At 42.7% G+C, this 18598-nt stretch overlaps 1 protein-coding gene across 13 annotated transcripts in view; it reads left to right on the forward strand.

Annotated features, from left to right (window-relative positions):
- The window catches only part of DTNB (dystrobrevin beta), a 241584-nt gene that overhangs the window by 201988 nt on the left and 20998 nt on the right, over nucleotides 1-18598 (forward strand). For 8 of the 13 annotated variants that reach the window (XM_061433109.1, XM_061433112.1, XM_061433114.1 and 5 more), the window contains one exon: nucleotides 5610-5630. The exons of the other annotated variants lie outside the window; for them this stretch is intronic. In XM_061433109.1, the coding sequence (XP_061289093.1) occupies nucleotides 5610-5630 (21 nt within the window). The remainder of the gene's footprint in view (nucleotides 1-5609; nucleotides 5631-18598) is intronic. 13 annotated transcript variants of the gene reach the window in all.

Below are 18598 nucleotides of genomic sequence, written 5' to 3' on the forward strand. Positions count from 1 at the left end.
TATTTTAATAAGCTATTAAAATAGCTTATTAAGAGGCTATTATAGAGGCTGCTGCTACTGGTAAGTCATTTCAGTTATGTCCAACTCTGTGTGACCCCAGAGACCGCAGCCCACCAGGCTCCCCCGTCCCTGGGATTCTCCAGGCAAGAACACTGGCGTGGGTTGCCATTTCCTTCCCCAATGCATGAAAGTGAAAAGTGAAAGGGAAGTCACTCAGTCGTGTCCAACTCTTCGTGACCCCTTGGACTGCAGCCCACCAGGCTCCTCCAACCATGGGATTTTCCAGGCAAGAGTCCTGGAGTGGGGTGCCATTGCCTTCTACATGTTTGCTGCTGCTACTGGTAAGTCATTTCAGTTATGTCCAACTCTATGTGACCCCATGACGGCAGCCCACCAGGCTCCGCCATCCCAGGGAGTCTCCAGGCAAGAACACTAGAGTGGGTTGCCATTTCCTTCTCCAATGCATGAAAGTGAAAAGTGAAAGTAAAATCGCTCAGTCGTGTCCGACCCTTTAGCGACCCCATGGACTGCAGCCTACCAGGCTCCTCCGTCCATGGGAGTCAAACCAACCTAATCAAACCAACTCTAATTGATAATTTTGCTCTATTAGGAGCAATAAAATAGCAGATAGCTCTAGGTTTGGTATATTGGGGCTTGACAAAATATAGAATAATTTCAGTCCTCACTACTTTTTATTGAAAAAGATATTACAGCACCCATACCCTAGAGCAAAGGCATGCTTGGCATTTAAATGTCCTCACCTGGACAGCTTGCCTGGCACTGAGTGGAAATATTTACCAGCCCTGTAGCAGCAATACCAGGATACATTTGTTTATGCTGTAAATTCCTACTGTGTTTCTGTCTATACTCTGAAACCATTGTATTTCATGGTATGTCACAGTTAGAAGCCAGAATGGAAATCCCAGTGTGTAGTACCTCAGAAGCCAGGCTAACGGGGTGGATTTAATCCTGTGATAAGGTGAAGTCATTAAAGGCTTTGAAAACAATACTTTAGGAAAATGTACACAGCAGGTCAGTAAGAGGAGAAACTAAAGGATAATAGGAGGCTAGTGAAATCATTGGCTTCCCTGGTGGCTCAGACGGTAAAGCATCTGTCTACAATGTGGGAGACCCAGGTTCAATCCCTGGGTTGGGAAGATCCCGTCCCCTGGAGAAGGAAATGGCAATCCACTCTAGGACTATTGCCTGGAAAATCCCATGGACAGAGGACCCTGGTAGGCTACAGGCCATGGGGTCACAAAGTGAAATCATTCAGGCCTGGAGTGACAAGGGTCTGGACTTGGAGGGGAAATCCAGGAACAGGTCAGCTGAAAGACTTTTCTTCAACTTCATCATCAGCCTGTCCTTTAATAATAAAGCTCGTGGTATTAGCAGCTTGGGTAAATGGAGTGTTTGTGTTTTGAACTGACTTTTGGCTTGCTTGAGAATCATTTCTTTTAGTCTTGAGCTAAGTTTTTTCTAGTTTTGGTCCTGGGTATTAAGGTATTTGGAGACATGTTTCTACATTAACCCTGTTAGCAGGATTTCTCCTGAGAAATTGTCTAAATGGGTCTTGTTCAAAGAAAACCTTATGCCTACAACCTGGCCCAGATCCATCAAATAGCTGTCAAGTACCCAACTAAGCAACCCAGTCACCCACTCAAGAGAGCAGGGGCGAACTTAAACACATTGGGCCGGTGCAACATCTGGAGCTACACAGGGCTGTGAAAGCTCTACCGTTGTGGGGTTAGTCCACCCAAAGGACAGGAGGTTATGGGGGATTTACCTCCCTTTCAGAAAAATGTTCTCAGATATTACCCAGAACATAAATGGGAAGGTACCCCAGGGTGATTTTTGTAAAAGGCAAAAATGTTTATGCAAACTGAAGGGAAGTCAGAATGCATTTCCCCTAAGTATCACAGAAAGCTTTCCCGTCAGCTGATGGGCCTTCGTGTTCCTCAGAGTTCCTGGCCCTGGTCCCGTGTACATTACCCTGACCTTGCTATGTACCCCTAAGCAGAGGGAGCTGATACCTGCAACTCTGTTCCCAAACCCTCCGTTTCTTTGTATTTCCAGCTGTTGTCTTTTAATTACAATTTCAGTAAAATAAGCAGGACCTCACTGCTCTGTTTTGTAGGATCCCCTCCCAGGTTCTTAAATGTCTTATCATTATCCATCTGACGGGCTGTGGTCATTCAAAAAGGGAGAAAGGATTTGAAAACATAAACCAGGAATGTCATCTTTTTTAATCCGTCGATTAAAATTCACAGTTGAAAATCTCAGACCTTGTGTGTCCAGCTTCCTAAAAGGGTTATAGCATAATCTTAATTTGTGTATTATATGCACTCCTAAAAGGTTATGCATAGGAATCATTGACTTCTATTAAAATCTCAAAGATGTTTTCCTACTATGAAAACCACATTTACCAACAAATAGTAAAAGTACCCTTCAGAATTCTAATTTTAATTTCAAAGGACTGTCTTGCTTTCATTGATGTTCAGTCCGCCCGCATTTAGTGCCCTCATAAAACAGCTGTAGGTAGTTAGTCAGATGGACAGTTGAGCCATATGATCTGGGATACTCATGAATTAAAATATACCACACAGTAAGTTTCTATTTCACATGGAATTCTTTAATTTTATTGTTCCAGGGAAATACTATATCTGTGTCTGTTTATCTGAAAATTGATAATTTGAAGAAGCGTACATGTGAAGTGTCACCATTGTTTGTTAATTCATTCAGCAAAAATCGTAAATTTGGGGGAGGGGGGATAAGGCAGGGTAAAAACCATTTATTTAGCAGAAACGTATTGAGTTCCTAAGAGTCCTGTTCAGCTATGTGGTATATAATGGTGACTAAGACTCAGTCCCTGTCTCCAGGGAGTATCAGGCACCTCCTTATTGTTGTTTTTTTTCCAAATGACGTAATACAGACTGACACTCAAGTACCCATGTTTCAGAATGTATCTTTTCTTTACGTTTTTTCCCTCGATGAATGAGTCTATATGGAGAACCTCTACCTCAAACTTCCTATTTGATCCAGAAATAGTTGGATGTTGGTGTTTGTTTCTAAATCATGTTCCCAATATTTTTCTGCCCCTTTTTCCATTTTTCCAATATTGCTTTTGAAATACATTTACCAAATGAATTCTGTAGTTTAAAATTTTAACCTCATTTGCAAATGAGATTTGGAATATGAATTTTTAAAATATAGATGGCAATGACTACAATGGCTGTGGCATTCCTCTGGCCACTGAGCCAGATATCCCCCACATGGATGGGTCTCCCATATTTTCAGGTAACTGGAGCAATCCTAGATTTGTACTTTATAATTAAGGCATTGTTACTCCCCTTTAAATCAACTTGGCTCCTATGCCTGACTTGTCATCAGTCAATCTTTACGGACCCCAACTAATTGATAACAAGAAGGTTCTAAGACTTTATATCTGACCTGTTTATTATGTTGACAGGGCCTTTATCTGATTAACTTTGGTGAATTTGGATTAAACAGCATCCTAAGTAACACTTAACCAAAGTCTCTGCCAATCCCAATGCACATGGGGGCTCTCTGAGTCCTAGAAACACTGCCCTGTCTACTCAGCCCATCCTAACCTGGCATACATCTACTGCAAATTATCACGATCTTATGTCGTTAGATAAATTTTATAGAGCAGAGTCACAAATGTGCAAACATGAAACTTTGCTTTCTGAACTTCCCTATTTTGTTGAGCCACGGTGATGTTGTCTTCAATACCCAGCCTGGAGAAAGCAGTGAGAATAAAGTATCTTAGAAGCAGTTCTAAGACATTATATACTGGTCTTTTGATCTCAGATGCAATTCCAACTTGTCAGGATTGCTCTGTCCCTCCCCTGCAAATTTCCATTTCAACATTTAATGCCAGCAGTAAACACATTTTGAATTGTTTAATAACTCTTCTGTGGCTGTTTGCCTTGCCGGATGAATGGGAGAAAAGTGTGCTGCCTCACAGGGAAGCCTGACTAGGCAGGAAGGACGTTACCCAACTGTAAAACTCTAACCCCTTCTAACTGGAGCCATGCATACCAGATGCAAAAGCTGGAAGATGCTAACTTCTTCAGGTGAACTCAGCTAACACTCAGGCCCCTCTTTGCCTGGGTGCTTGTGGTTCTAGGTTTGGCCAGGCATCTAGCAGCTGGGGCTTTGATAACGAAGAATATCTTCCGGTGCTGAACTGGAGTTTCCTCAAGAGATTGTTGGTGCTCATATAATTTCCAGTGCATGTCTCTCCCTTGCAGGAATAAAATGACTCTCTCCAGATTCTTACTGTTCCTCTCCCTTTTATAATTCCTTGTCTTTACTGAAATCATTCTCACCATTGCTCCCAGATCTGCAGACTGAGAATCACTTATCTATTCCCAAGACTTCCTACACACATATTTAGTAAAGACAGTCTGCACGGATGGATCCAATTTAAATGGAACTATTGCAACAGCTTTTAGATTTGTGTATTTGAGCAAAGAGCAGAGGTGTCATGACCACAGTTACCCATCATGAGGCACAGAAAAAGGAAGCGAAGAGACCCATTAAAAGACAGAGTAACTTAGAAGCACAAGACTGAAGAGAGAGGAACTCAGAAGTGTTTATCTCCTCCTCGCTGTGCTTCGTTCTTCAGTGTCTACAGCAGCCTTCTGAGAGCTAAGGGTTAGGAAAGGCCTTCTCTGAGTACCATCACTGTAAGGCTCTAAGAGACAGAGACCATACCTTACCTTCATGTTTCTAGTACTTCATGCATAGGGAGGAGTAAACGAACCTGTGTTGGAGTAATGAGACAGCCAGGTCAAGAACTCTTTGAAAAGCCTCTTAGCACCTTGAAGCAGTTTCCAGTTTAGAGGGGGAAGGGAAGGGGATGCATGTGCATCCTTGAGAAGGACCACAAAGTGACCAAAAGCTCCACACGTGGAAGAGAGGAGACCAAATAAAAGAGTCTGTGGTCAGATGGAATCTCTAGTGTCTGGGAAGTTCTTAAGAGCACTAGTTCTCAAACTAGCAGGATTCAGAATCCGCTGAAGGGCTCATGAAACAGTGCTGCCCTCGCCCCCAAGGATTTTGATTCTATTGGTCTAGGGGGATACGGGGCAAAGCACGCATCTCTGACAAGTTTCCAGGTGATGCTGCTGCTGCTTGGTCTGTATTCTGCACTTTGAGAACCACTGGCATAGAGATGTGTATCTAAACACATGTGAATATTGTGAATGGTGAAACAGAATGATCATTGAGCTTTTGAGTCATGGTTGAGCTGCTTCTTTCAGTTCACCTCAAATAGTGATGTAACCCTGGGCAAGTCAGGTCTTTTTTGTGTATAAAAGGGGAAGTTGGACTAGAGGCTTTATGCGGTTCTTTCCTTCTAACTCTAGAAGTTAGCATTTAAAGAACTGGATGTGGCATAAACTTGCCATTTGCACTGTCCACCTGATGACGCTCTGATGGTGGTCAGGCTCTTGGGTCTCTGAACCCAGGGGTCTGACCTGGTTTGCCCTGTTCTGTCACTTTTTTCCAGATGTTTGTGGTGATGGGCATTAATTTCTCTCCTTTTTTCCCTCTACTGTTTTTTTCATCTTCACCACCTCTAGGAGGAAGAGCAAAAACAGGCAGTAAGTGAACTTCAGAATTCTCCACCTCTTGCTTCCTTTGCATGTTCTTCTTTTTCTCATGTAACTGTTGCATACTTTCTCCTCTCCTCCCTGCATCCAGATCATTTCTGCGGTTGGTCTTGTGTACAGCCCTCATCAGTTCTCTCCCTGGTGTTGTCAAATGGCCTGAAAGCCCTCGTCATGTTTACCTAATAGTGCATGTTCTTATTTGAAACCAGAGCTTGTTGAATTTGTCTTCAGAGTACACATCTATTGTGTTTATTTAAATATGCATGATTAGCCAGGCTATAATTGCACTTATGTTCTCTGCTGCTTCATGATTAGGGTGACTTTAATTGCTTGAAAAAACTTTCAGGATGGTGGGGGTGACCTCGGGGCTGAATACTATGTTGTGAATGACTGTGCATGAAGATGTGCATCAAAGTTCCTTTGATAACTTTAGATGTTCTTTAGTCTTAAATAGTCTTCTCGGTGTTCCAGCTCCAGCAGCCTTCTTAACAAAGTTACCAATGAAAGCTAAGTGGTTGATCATGCTGTAAGTGATTTCCTGTTCAGAACTACTCCAGCGGGATCTCTGGTTTTTCTGAGCTGCTTGGTGTTTAGGGAAGGTTTATGTTTGTTTTTATTTTTCCTGATAGCCACTAACCCACATTGGAATCAACCGAGGGTATATCAACAATGGTAACACCATATGTTTATATAATATAGTCAGGTTTTCAAAGCATACATTTTTTTATACAAGCTAAATCTGATTTTTAATTTAACCTCAAGGCTTTTTTTTTTAAGTGAAATATGTCATTCAGTGTACTCATTTCTTATTCAAAAAGCAAATTTATCCATGTTTTAAATTAAGAATAGGAATATAAAACATTATATTTACTATTATTTCCAGTTAAGAGAGCAATGGAATCATAGGGAAAGGATGGAAGAGGTGAGTAATGAGGGGAGGAGGCAAGAAAAGAGAAAAGGAGACTGTCAAAAAGAGGGAAAGAAGACAAAGATGAAGTCAGAGTAGGCAACAAGCCCATACATCTCAATAGCTTTAAAGTAACAAAATCTTGTTTTTGTCTTTGCTTTATTTGTTTTGTGTTTTCCTCACTTACACATCATGCATTACTTTCATCCTATGGCACCTTTGTATCACTGGGAACATTCACATGGGCAAAGCAGTAAATGATCAGGATGGAAGGTCAAGCCCAGCCCTTAAATGCTTTTCCCAAGAAGTGACACATATCACTTCCACTCTGTTCCATTGGTCAAAGCAAGACATATGACCACACTTAATTTCAGGGAAGTATGATCCTACAATAACAAACAATAGAATGGGAAAGATTAGAGATCTCTTTAAGAAAATTAGAGATACCAAGGGAACAGTTCATGCAAAGATGGGCACAATAAACGACAGAAATGATATGGTGATATGGACCTAATAGAAACTGAAGATATTAAGAAGAGGTGGCAAGAATACATAAAAGAACTACACAAAAAAGATCTTCATGACCCAGATAATCATGATGGTGTGATCACTCACCTATAGCCAGACATCCTGGAATGCGAAGTCAAGGCTTTAGGAAGCATCTATGAACAAAGCTAGTGGAGGTGATGGAATTCCAGTTGAGTAATTTCAAATCCTAAAAGATGATGCTGTGTAAGTGCTGCACTCAATATGCCAGCAAATTTGGAAAACTCAGCAGTGGCCACAGGAATGGAAAAGATCAGTTTTCATTCCAATCCCTAAGAAAGGCAATGCCAAAGAATGCTCCAACTACCGCACAGTTGCACTCATCTCACACACTAGCAAAGTAATGCTCAAAATTCTCCAAGCCAGGCTTCAACAGTACGTGAACTATGAACTTCCAGATGTTCAAGCTGGATTTAGAAAAGACAGAGGAACCAGAGATCAAATTGCCAACATCCGCTGGATCATCGAAAAAGCAAGAGAGTTCCAGAAAAACATCTACTTTTGCTTTATTGACTATGCCAAAGCCTTTGCTTGTGTGGATCAAAACAAACTGGAAAATCCTTAAAGAGTTTGCAATACCAGACCACCTGACCTGCCTCCTGAGAAATCTGTATGCATGTGAGGAAGCAATAGTTAGAACTGGACATTGAACAACAGACTGGTTTCAAATCAGGAAGGGAGTACATCAAGGCTGTATATTGTCACCCTGCTTATTTAATTTCCATGCAGAGTACATCATGAGAAATGCTGGGCTGGATGAAGCACAAGCTGGAATCAAGATTGCTGGGAGAAATATCAGTAACCTCAGATATGCAGATGACACCACCCTTATGGCAGAAAATGAAGAACTAAAGAGCCTCTTGATGAAAGTGAAAGAAGAGAGTGAAAAAGTTGGCTTAATACTCAACATTCAAATAATGGCATCCAGTCCCATCACTTCATGGCAAATAGATGGGGAAACAATGGAAACAGTGAGAGATGTTTTTTTTTCTTGGTCTCCAAAATCAGTGCAGATGGTGACTGCAGCCATGAAATTTAAAGATGCTCCTTGGAAGGAAAGTTATGACCAACCTAGACAGCGTATTAAAAAGCAGAGACATTACATTGCCAACAAAGGTCCATTTAGTCAAAGCAATGGTTTTCCCAGTAGTCATGTATGGATGTGAGAGTTGGACTATAAAGAAAGCTGAGCGCCGAAGAATTGATGCTTTTGAACTGTGGCGTTGGAGAAGACTCTTAGGAGTCCCTTGGACAGCAAGGAGATCCAACCAGTCCATCCTAAAGGAAATCAGTCCTGAATATGCATCAAAAGGACTGATGCTGAAGCTGAAACTCCAATATTTTGGCCACCTGATGGGAAGAGCTGACTCATTGAAAAAGACCCTGATGTTGGAAAAGACTGAAGACAAGAGGAGAAGGGGATGACAGAGGATGAGATGTTTGGATGGCATCACCAACTCAATGGACATGAGTTTGAGTAAACTCTGGGAGTTGGTGATGGACAAGGAGGCCTGGCATACTGCAGTCCATGGCATCTCAAAGAGTCAGACACAACTGAGTAACTGAATTGAACTGAACTGATGATCCTCCAGTTTGTTTGGAAGAATTAGAAAAGCAGGTGCTGGTAATGCCCAGGGATGTGCTTTATAGCTGAAACTGTTTGCTGGGAACTTCTTCCAACTGTCCACCCAGACTAGCATCTCCTGAGCCCACTCTGAATGTGCCAGCAAAGTATGTGATCAAGAACACCCCATAACTTACTGAGAACACCATTCAGAGGAGGACAAACATGGTGGATATTTATTTTAATGGCAGCAGTAAGGGCTTCCAAGAGACACTTCATTTTTAAAAAATTTTATGGATTACTGTGTAGTCCAAGAATCAGAAATGATCACTTCTGGCATATTACTTCTCAGGTCAATTTAAAGCTGACCTTGAGCCGACAGGGGATTAAATAACAACGTGTTCATTCCAGTGACCTTTGATCGTGTGTGAGATCATACTCTCCTTGAGACTGGCAAAATGAGAAGCTAGACCCAGATCTCTGGAGCCTGCCGTGAACAAGCCACTTGTGTACGTGTGTTGGGAGTTCTTGGTCGCTGAGGTCCTGAGCTCACAGTGTAGTCCTCACTGTCCCAGGGGACTGTCCAGAGCATGAATTGATACAAATTGTTTTTCCCTCATCCTTCTCCACTGTGATGTGAGATAAGACATCCTGCTTTGTGCATACAGGTAGAAATTTCCTCTGTCTGCATCACAGGTTTAAACTGGACCCACCTAAGACTTAGCTACTGCTGCTGCTAAGTCGCTTCAGTCGTGTCCGACTCTGTGCAACCCCATAGACAGCAGCCTACCAGGCTCCTCCGTCCATGGGATTTTCCAGGCAAGGGTACTGGAGTGGGTTGCCATTGCCTTCTCAGTGAGGTACAAATTTGAATGGACTGGTTTTTCCTAGTTCACCAATATTTGTAACATGTACAGCTGGGAAGACCATACAGCTTTAGAACTCAGGCATCTGCTTTAATCTGTATCATTATTGATCAAAGCACCAAAAGGTATTTACCACAGAACTAAGTCGTCAACCTTTCTTCCTCCCGGGTTCAGACTGGTAGAGCTTAATTTCTTCTCTATCAAAATGCATTACCCTGTATGGGTTGTAAAATAATTATAAGATTTTTTAAATGAAGAATTTACTAGACATCCTTCCCCACACTGGCTCTGTAAATCCATTATAGAGAACTCTTTATACTATTTACCTTCTTCCCTTTCAGGGATTATTTTAGTTTTTGGGGAATTTGAGGGAAATGGATGATAACTGACCTTAACTATGATTTGGGGGCTGTGGTTCTACCTTCAGCCTCCTCCACTTTTCCAGTACTTTTGTGACATTAGTACCTCAGCTGATAATTCTTCTGTCTTTTCCTCTCCCCCTTCCTTCCTCCTCCCCCTTCTTTTTTCTCAGATCTTAGGTTTGTAATTAAGGGTAGAACTGCCTGGCTGTTTTAGATAAGACTTCACTGAGTGACTGTTCGACCCATGATATACCCTACAGTTTAACAGACCCAGGAATTAGATTATATCGGTTGAGTCAGGGTTAATCAGGCCGATGATAACCGTCAGACCATAATTAAAGGGCCTTGTCTGCCTTTTTCACTACCGCATCCCCTAGCCACTAGCCCAGCGCCTGCCCCATGGCAGATACTCAATAAATAGTTGCTGAATGAAAGCTTGTATTAACCAAATGTATAAGATATTGACTTAAAAACTGTGTAAATTTATAGGTTTTTTTGTAAGGGACATAACTGGTTCAAGAACCTAAGCAGTAATTTTGCTCAAGGTACTTCCGTATAATAGGTAGATCTATCCAAGGGACTAAATGATGGTTCACAAATGTCCTTTATAAAAAGAATCAGAAAAACAATTTTCAGCATTACCAAAAGAATAGGAAGAACAAGCCAATACATTAGTATTTTTATTAACTCTGTTACTATTTCTCTCTAAAGAACAGATAGATTATGTGGAGTAAGAGCATCCTCTCTTTTTTAAGCACAAATAATCTTTAAAATTCAGGATACCTGTAGTTGTTTGTATCCATTGAAAATACTTTGAGCATTGCTTAGTAAGAACCCAGTGCCCATAACCAGAAGTGTGGTACAGAGGGGTACACTAAAGTAGTAGCAGACTGGTGAAAACCCTGCTTTGATAGTGGCCTTGAACTGTGGACTACTCCCTCAAGGTCAAACAGTCTCCCAGTCATACTCTGGAGGGATTTCAGTGTATAGATTTATTCTAGGGACACCTTAAGGGTCCATTTTTCTCAGCATTCCATAAAATTTCACTGCTGCATTGCTAATGCCAGATAAAATGAGCTATCCAAGGCAACAGTTCACTTTACTCATGTAGCGTGTATTCCTTTAAACATTTCTCCAGCTCCTTCTATTAGAAGATCATTACTTTTTATATACAGATCAGCATCAGAGTTAAAGACTGTAGACAGTAATGCATAAGGATAGGGGACAAGGGTGACCTTGATCCCAATTCGAAGAGTAGTGATCAGGAGAGTTATATAGGTGGTAATCTGAAAATTATGTAATTAGAGGATCTTGGGGATTTCACTAAGAGAACATGCCTCTACTTCAGACAGTTGGGATATCAATTGGATCTTGCCCCAGGCCCTTTCTGATTTCCAGAACCAGACAACCACCCCCACATAACTAAACCAGAGAAAGCATGGTGTGGGCTAGCTCTCAGAAGCCCCCTTCTCTGACCATGGCTTCACCAAATACAGCCATGGTTGACCTGTGATTCTGCCAGGACAAACCTCATGAATGTTAACTTTGTAAGTTTAAGAGAAAGTACTTACCAAAAAAAGGCTAAACAGCAACAAATAAAACCCTCCTCATTGTCCATTAAAGAGATTATTGGTGAACCCCTTGATGTGTTCGTGGGTCGGTTTCCCTCTTGGTTCACTTCATCTTTGAACGCAGTTTCACTGCAAAGTCATTCACATGCCTCTTAAAAAATTTGCTGGAATTCCTTGGCCCCACTATAGTCTGCAACAGAAGCCCGAGTCTTCTGCTTCCTGACAGGCAAAGGATTGCCATTTATTTATTTAATCTTCAAGCAATGTCTTATTACATATGTTCATTTGAGCAGTGGGTGAGCTTGGCCTTTTGGAGGATCAAAAGAGAAATCCTACGCAAATACCACCCTCAAATAGTATGAACATTATTTCATGGTTGGCATGATGCCCTATATTCAGAAACACAAGCCAGGTCAGTGATAACCAGAGCCTTAGGCACCATTGCTGCCCTCCCTTCCAAGTTGGCCAGCTGCGCTAATGGATTTTGGTAAACAAAGACCAAGGTGCTGAACTCTGACCATGCCCCAAACCCTTAGCCTGGTTCCCAGTCCCACTCTTTGTACATCTTCCCATAGATGGCCTCATGAAAGTCTTCAAACATGGTCACATTCACCAGTCTTGGCTCCTGTACTTACTTTAGGCACCTGGTAGCTTGTTGGGGTTTTTTGTTTGTTTTCTCCAAAAGAAAATGTCATAGCAATATTGAAAAATAGGTACTTACATTTCATTTCCCCCAAACTCCTTAAACAGAGAGAGCTTATAGCCTGAAAATATTAGGGTAATAGCTTTGGCTGTTTGCAGCACCCCCAATATTTTTCATCACTGGCATCAATCACAAGCTGAAAGGTTGCCTTACCTACTTGGTTTATTTTCCTCCTATACTATATTTATATCTTTTGCTCTCATGATCAGAATGCATACGATATATGAAAAATATATACCAGAGCCTCTGGAAAAGGTTTCTACACACCAAGCTGGAGAAGTTTGCCCTCCAGTAGCCTAGGACATAATATCTACCCCCCAGAATACTACAGTCTGGGTCTCATCAACAGAAAAGAAGGTAACTTCTAGGTTTTGAGCCCAAGAGCCTGGGAAATTGACTTAGAAAAAATTGAACCGGGAAGATGATGTGAGATACAGGAAAGGGACTTGGATCTGATGGTGTACATACCGAGCTGCAAAAAGTAGGCAGACAGTCAAGCTTTTCGTTTGGTCTATTAGAGATACTTGGGGTTACGCTGCTGGAAATTTAGTGGAGAAACAGGGCTAGCAACATAAAATTAGAGTTTAACCCATAAACACAGCAAAATCCATTGTAGACAAAAAGAATAAAGAGGAGGTAGGATTGTGGGTTCTCATGAAAAACCAGAAAGTTTCAAGGAGAAAATTAATAAGGCAATTAAGACAAGGATTTGACAATAAGGTAGCAACCTTGTAAAGGAAAATTTCAGTACGGCAGAGTGTAGACAGCTCTGAAAGATGGACTTTTGTCTTCTTGTCCAACCTGCTGAACCCCACCCCCACTGGTGTCACCTCAACAAAGGAAGGAGTTAAATAAGGAGTTTACCTTACAGAGTTGCATGTGAATAGATTGTTACAAAACCTCATGTCTTTTCTGTCTCACCATGTATGTAACCTTTACAAACCTCAATTTTCTCATCTATAGATTTCCAGTCCACAATTCTTTGATCCTTTCATCACTGATACCAATCGGTGTATTTGGAGAAAGCCTATGAACCAAGAAGGGTCTATGGAAATCCTCTTGGGTTCATTTGACTGATGTTTCCTTTTGTGACTTTGAAACCCTCTGACTTTCCATTCATTTCCTGGGCCCTCTAACCAACTCCTTCCCCAGGGTTTATCATACCAACCTTCTCCCTTCCACTTCTCTAGACAAAATAAAGCATCCTAAGAAAACAACATCAACTTCTTCCATGATCCCTCTCTTTTGGCTTAGCTCTGGGATTCTGGGATGCCTTCCGCAGAAAAAAGGTTCCCTACACTCTTATTTCCGTGAGACCTCACTCGGCATCCTCACTTGGCATGCGATTGAATCCATGACCCTCCACTTGGAGAGCATCTGTCAGCGTTTCCATGCATCCTGATGCCATACCAATCTCTAGGGTTTTATAGCTGACTTCAGGCTGGTTCTGATGTTCCAAATTAACAGCAGTGCCAAGGTAGGGAGCTTCCTGGCTTGGCATCCTTAACTGAAATGAATATCTGTTTAATTTCAGCCAAAGAATCATATTATAAAGAGTATGGGAGACTCCTTTGCACTCTTCTCCATTTGCTGCTAATCATAATTTGGCAAGTAGAATTACTCCCATTTGGCGGTGCAGTGTAGATTGCCCAATGCTTAAAAAAAGAGAAGAAAGAAATATAGAAGCATGCTTTATAAAATTATAGACAATGCAGAAAGACAGTTACCTGCAGCTAAAGTGGTACTTTTAATTCAGCCACTATGGAGAACAGTATGGAGGTTCCTTAAAAAGCTAAAAATAGAACTACTGTATGACCCTGCAGTCCCACTCCTGGGCATATATCCAGAGAAAAACATGATCCGAAAGGGTAAATGCACCCCAGTGTTCACTGCAGCACTGTTTACAACAGCCAAGACATGAAGCAAACTAAATGTCCTTTGACAGAGGAATGGGTAAAGAAGATGTGGTATATGTATACAATGGAATATTACTCAGCCATTAAAGTGGTATCTTTAATAAGAACCCATGCCAACTCATTATTGCTCTTCAAAGCTGGCTAACTCTAAATCCTTCCATGCTTTTATTACTATATATTTCATATTAACTTATATATAATATTCAATATTTATCCACTGCTTTCGTATTTCAAATTTCAGCTCCTATATTTAACCAGCTCAGATCTCAGGAAACCAAGCGAGAATCCAGGAGACTCTCAGGCCTATAGCTGCCCCCGGACAGTTCCCAAATGTGCAGAAGAGTCTCAGAGTTTATTCTTGGCCCCTTGAAGTTTCTAACCTGATCTGAAGCTAGTGGTGGCCCCCACTTCCTTCCATAGCAGCTCACCATTTGGGAAGAGAGGCCCTGGGCAGGCCACTCTCTTTAGGACCTCATAATGCTCTCACCCTCAACCACATTTTCATCCTCAGCACTATGGACATTTGGGGCAGATTACTTGTGTGTGTATATATGTGTGTGTGTGTGTGTGTGTGTAGTAGGGGGGGGGCGGTGAGGAGTGTTCTGTATATTATAGAATGTCTAGCAGCATCCTTGATCTCCACCTACTAAATCCCAGTGATATGCCCCCACCAGGTTCCTATCAGGTACAGTTATCCCCAGTGAAAAAGCACTGCTTGGGACCTCCCTGGCTGTCCAGTGGTTAGGGCTCTGAGTTTCCACTGCAAGGGGCCCAGATTACATCCCCGGTAGGTGAACTAGGATCCGAGAACCTTTCTGTCTGATACTAGTCTGAGCCTTTGCAGCATTCTTGGCATCCCTTATTCTCAGGTTTAGATATGGGATGGATGGTGAAAGATTTCTAGTCACCTTTCCCCACGAATCACCCCTTTGTCCACATGCCCTGCTTCTGTTAATGTCATTGCCAGCAATCCCCACATGCATGCTCTCTTCCAGTCCCCTGCTTTCCCCACTCAGTTACCAAAGTCTAGTCAAGTTTTTCTCCAAAAGCTTGCTTATGTCCCTCTCCTCCCAGTTCCTGTCACCATTCTTCATTCCAGCCTCCATCATCTGTCACCTGAATCCTTGTCTGCTGCTTCTCAATCCAATCTCCACTTTGCCTCAGAGCCAGACTCCTAAATCCAGCCAGACTCCTAAATCTGACCAGACTGACCACACCAACCCCTCCTCGGAAGCCTTCACAGACTCCCTCTGCCATTGCTCATAGCAGGGGCACCCAGCTTTTTCTTAAAGAGTTAGGTAGTAAACATTTTAGGCTTTGTGAACCAAATCAAAGGCATTATGTAAGGACTTATATAACCATTTAAAATAAAACCACTTAAAAATGTGAAAACCATTCTTAGCTCACAGACTAAAAAAGCAGGTGGCGAGCTGGACTTGGCCATGGGCTGTAGTTTGCCCATCCATGGCCTAGTAAATAAACCTGATGACCATTTATTTAAGGTTCTAGACGATTGTGGCCCACACGTGTCTTTCCCACCATGTATCTTCTGTGCTCCCTGCATGCTAGTGTCCCCACATGCTCCCTACCCCGCCGCCGCCCCACCCAGCCTCCTCTCTTCGGGGAGCTCCTGTGCCCTTTCCTCACCTGGATTGCCCTTCCTCAGCCACTTCCGCCTATTGAAATTATACCATCCAAGACGCTCTCAGATGCCACCTTGCCTGTGAAACCTTACCCTGTTCTGGAAGGTCAGAGTTAAACCCTCTTGCCTCTATGTTCCTTTTCCTTTGTACCTCTGCTATTTCATCCTCCTTTGTAGGCCAGCTGCTTACATGCCAAATTGCCCAGGAGGCTGTGAACCTGTGGAGAGTGGAGACCTTGCCCCTTTATACCACTACTTTGTACCTGTCGAAATGGAATCGTGGCAGGTCGTACCCCATGTGCCAGCATGTGAAGCATCTTATGTACATCCTCACTAACCTGTGAAGATGCACTTAATCTCCACTTTACATGTGAAGAATCTTAGCCCAGAGAGGTTAAGGAAGTTGCCCAAGTTACACAGCTAGTCAGTGGCAGAGCTGGAATCCAAACTAGGTCCACCTGACTGCTAAGCCTGGATTTTAACCACCTTCTCATATAGAACAGGGACTCAACAAAGAGTGGAAGTGCTGGATCAGGTACCCCACCTCATCATACAAGTTTTACTTACTTACCCAGAAGCAGCATTTGAATTTGACTCACTGAACTTTAAAATATCTTTGATAGGTTCTGCCTGACCCATCATTGAATTCATGTCTGCATTAAGGACTCTGCTCTCTTGGAATCCTGTCGTCTTTTGGTTTCTAATACACAATCTCAGTGTTTGGTATTCATTTATAAGGATTTTTCCCTCAGTGAGGTCCCGGATCGTTTTGCTGAGAACTAGCTTTGAAATCCTATGATGAGAACTAATGGGACACCATTTTCAAATAGACCTGGGCAAACTAGGAGAAACAAACAGAAAGAGGGTAATTCTAGTCTTGGAATTTATGAGCTTCCCTATCTAAAAGTTTAAATTTCAACTCGCTTTTGATCTTTGGGTTTATGGTGAGTTTTAAGAGGTTGTTCGTCTTAGACAGTCTCAGGAACTTAATATGCTTTCTTCCTTCCACCCAGAAAGATACCTAGACACCTTGCCTCCACCCTTTTCAGCCTCGGGTAAACTTTGTCTTCTATGTAATTTAGTTCGAATTGAATAGGGGCAGAATCATGAAAACCGAGAACCATAACCTTCTCCCTGTTGCCAGCAGCATGATCACAGAACCTACCAATCCTGCCATTGCTGTTTCCCATCCAAAGCAGTTAACCCCACAGGGGGTGACAGGTCGTGGGTAAGCCCCGAGTTTCCTGAGTGAAGTGGGAATAGACCGGTGTCTGCCCTCTGCGGAGGGACCTCAGGACAGGTGTTTTGGTGGCCCCATCCTTCCAGCAGACACACACCATAAATGTATACTAAGACACATCATCAAACTCTCTGGCCCTTCTCTCGGGAGTTTAGAAGCCAAGTTCATCCTTAAAAGCTGCACTGCCCTGACACTCAGAGGTAGACACTCTGGGGAGGGAGGAAGGTTTCCAGGTATGTTCTTTACCTGTTTCTAATTCACCCCAGAGGGAACTCTGCTTTGCTTACTGCCACGTGACTGTCTTTCTTCTCTCCTCAAACCTGTTCTCCTGTGTGCTCACCTCCATCGCTGGGCCTGACTCCCCAGAGTCTTAGCTCTTGTCATGTTAGGCAATTATTTTCAAATCTTGCAGCAGGACAGACATTGCAGCATCAGATAATCCCTCTCCTTTTACTTCCACATTCGATGAGACAGCTGCATTTTCCCAGCAGAGCCACCATCAGCACCAACTCAAAATAGTCTTGGGTTGTTTTTTTGTTTGTTTGTCTTTAACTTTTTGTTAAAGAAAAAAACATACAAAGTCCATTCTCTACACATCCCATCTCTGTATGTTCACGGTTGCCTCATCTAAATTTCAGGCTTGTATTTCCTTTCTCCCAATGTTGTTTCCTTGGGGTTTTGTTGTTGTTGTTGTTGTTGTTTTTCTGAGTGGGCCTCTGAAAATCGGCAGCAAAGAGGCCAGTTTGTTTATTTTGAATACACTGCAGCAAAATGAAGGTAATTGTCCACACAGGCCATCTGCTACCTGGCAGGTGTCCATGAGTCAGAGAGAGAAAAATGGAGACTCAAGTGTCTCCTTCTGTTACCATGATAACCGCTTAGCTCAGAGTTGTCACTGGGCGTGTGTGTGGAGGGGATGCTGTTAATAGTTGCTCTGGCGAGGGCATGAACTCTCAAGATCAGGCTTTTTGCCATGAGCCTCCCTGGGTTTGATTACCTGGTGATAACGTGTATCAGGAAGATTAAAAAAAAAATTCGTACCTATTCCATCAGGAAAAAGAAGGGAAGGAAATAGTATTTATGGAGCCCCTACTGTGTGCCAGGCACCCTGCCAGAGATGGCCAAGCGTGGCCAGGACAACACATACATCGTTTTCCTGCTGCAAAGAGAGCCTCACCCCTGTGCGGCCCCGCTCTCTGCCACAGCGTGAGTCCCTGTCTCACTCACAGTGTCCTCAAGTCACCTTCTCTGGCATTCTCTGCACCTGTTTTGGCTCCACTATTAGATTTGCACTCAAACAGAAGACTAAGTCAGAATCACCGTGTTCTCCTTTCTCACATTTTTCGGTTGTGGCGGAAATTAATTTCTGTTGCATGGCCTCTGCAGTGGGATGTCTCATCTGATGCATGTTCCATCTGAACTCAGAAACTTGGTGTTGGGATCGCAGTGTGCTTAGGAGTCTCCCTGCAGTGTAGGACAATTAGAACACCCAGCGGGATTTCCCCGGTGGTCCAAGAGAGACTCTACCTTCCAGTGCAGGGGGTGCGGGCTCATGGGTTCCATCCCTGGTCAGGGAACTAAGATCCCACATGTCACAGGGTGCAGCCAAAATTTTGTTTTTAGTAAATAAAACTTCTTAAAA

The sequence above is a fragment of the Bos javanicus genome, chromosome 11 (genome assembly GCF_032452875.1).
Source record: "Bos javanicus breed banteng chromosome 11, ARS-OSU_banteng_1.0, whole genome shotgun sequence".
Taxonomy (NCBI): domain Eukaryota; kingdom Metazoa; phylum Chordata; class Mammalia; order Artiodactyla; family Bovidae; genus Bos; species Bos javanicus.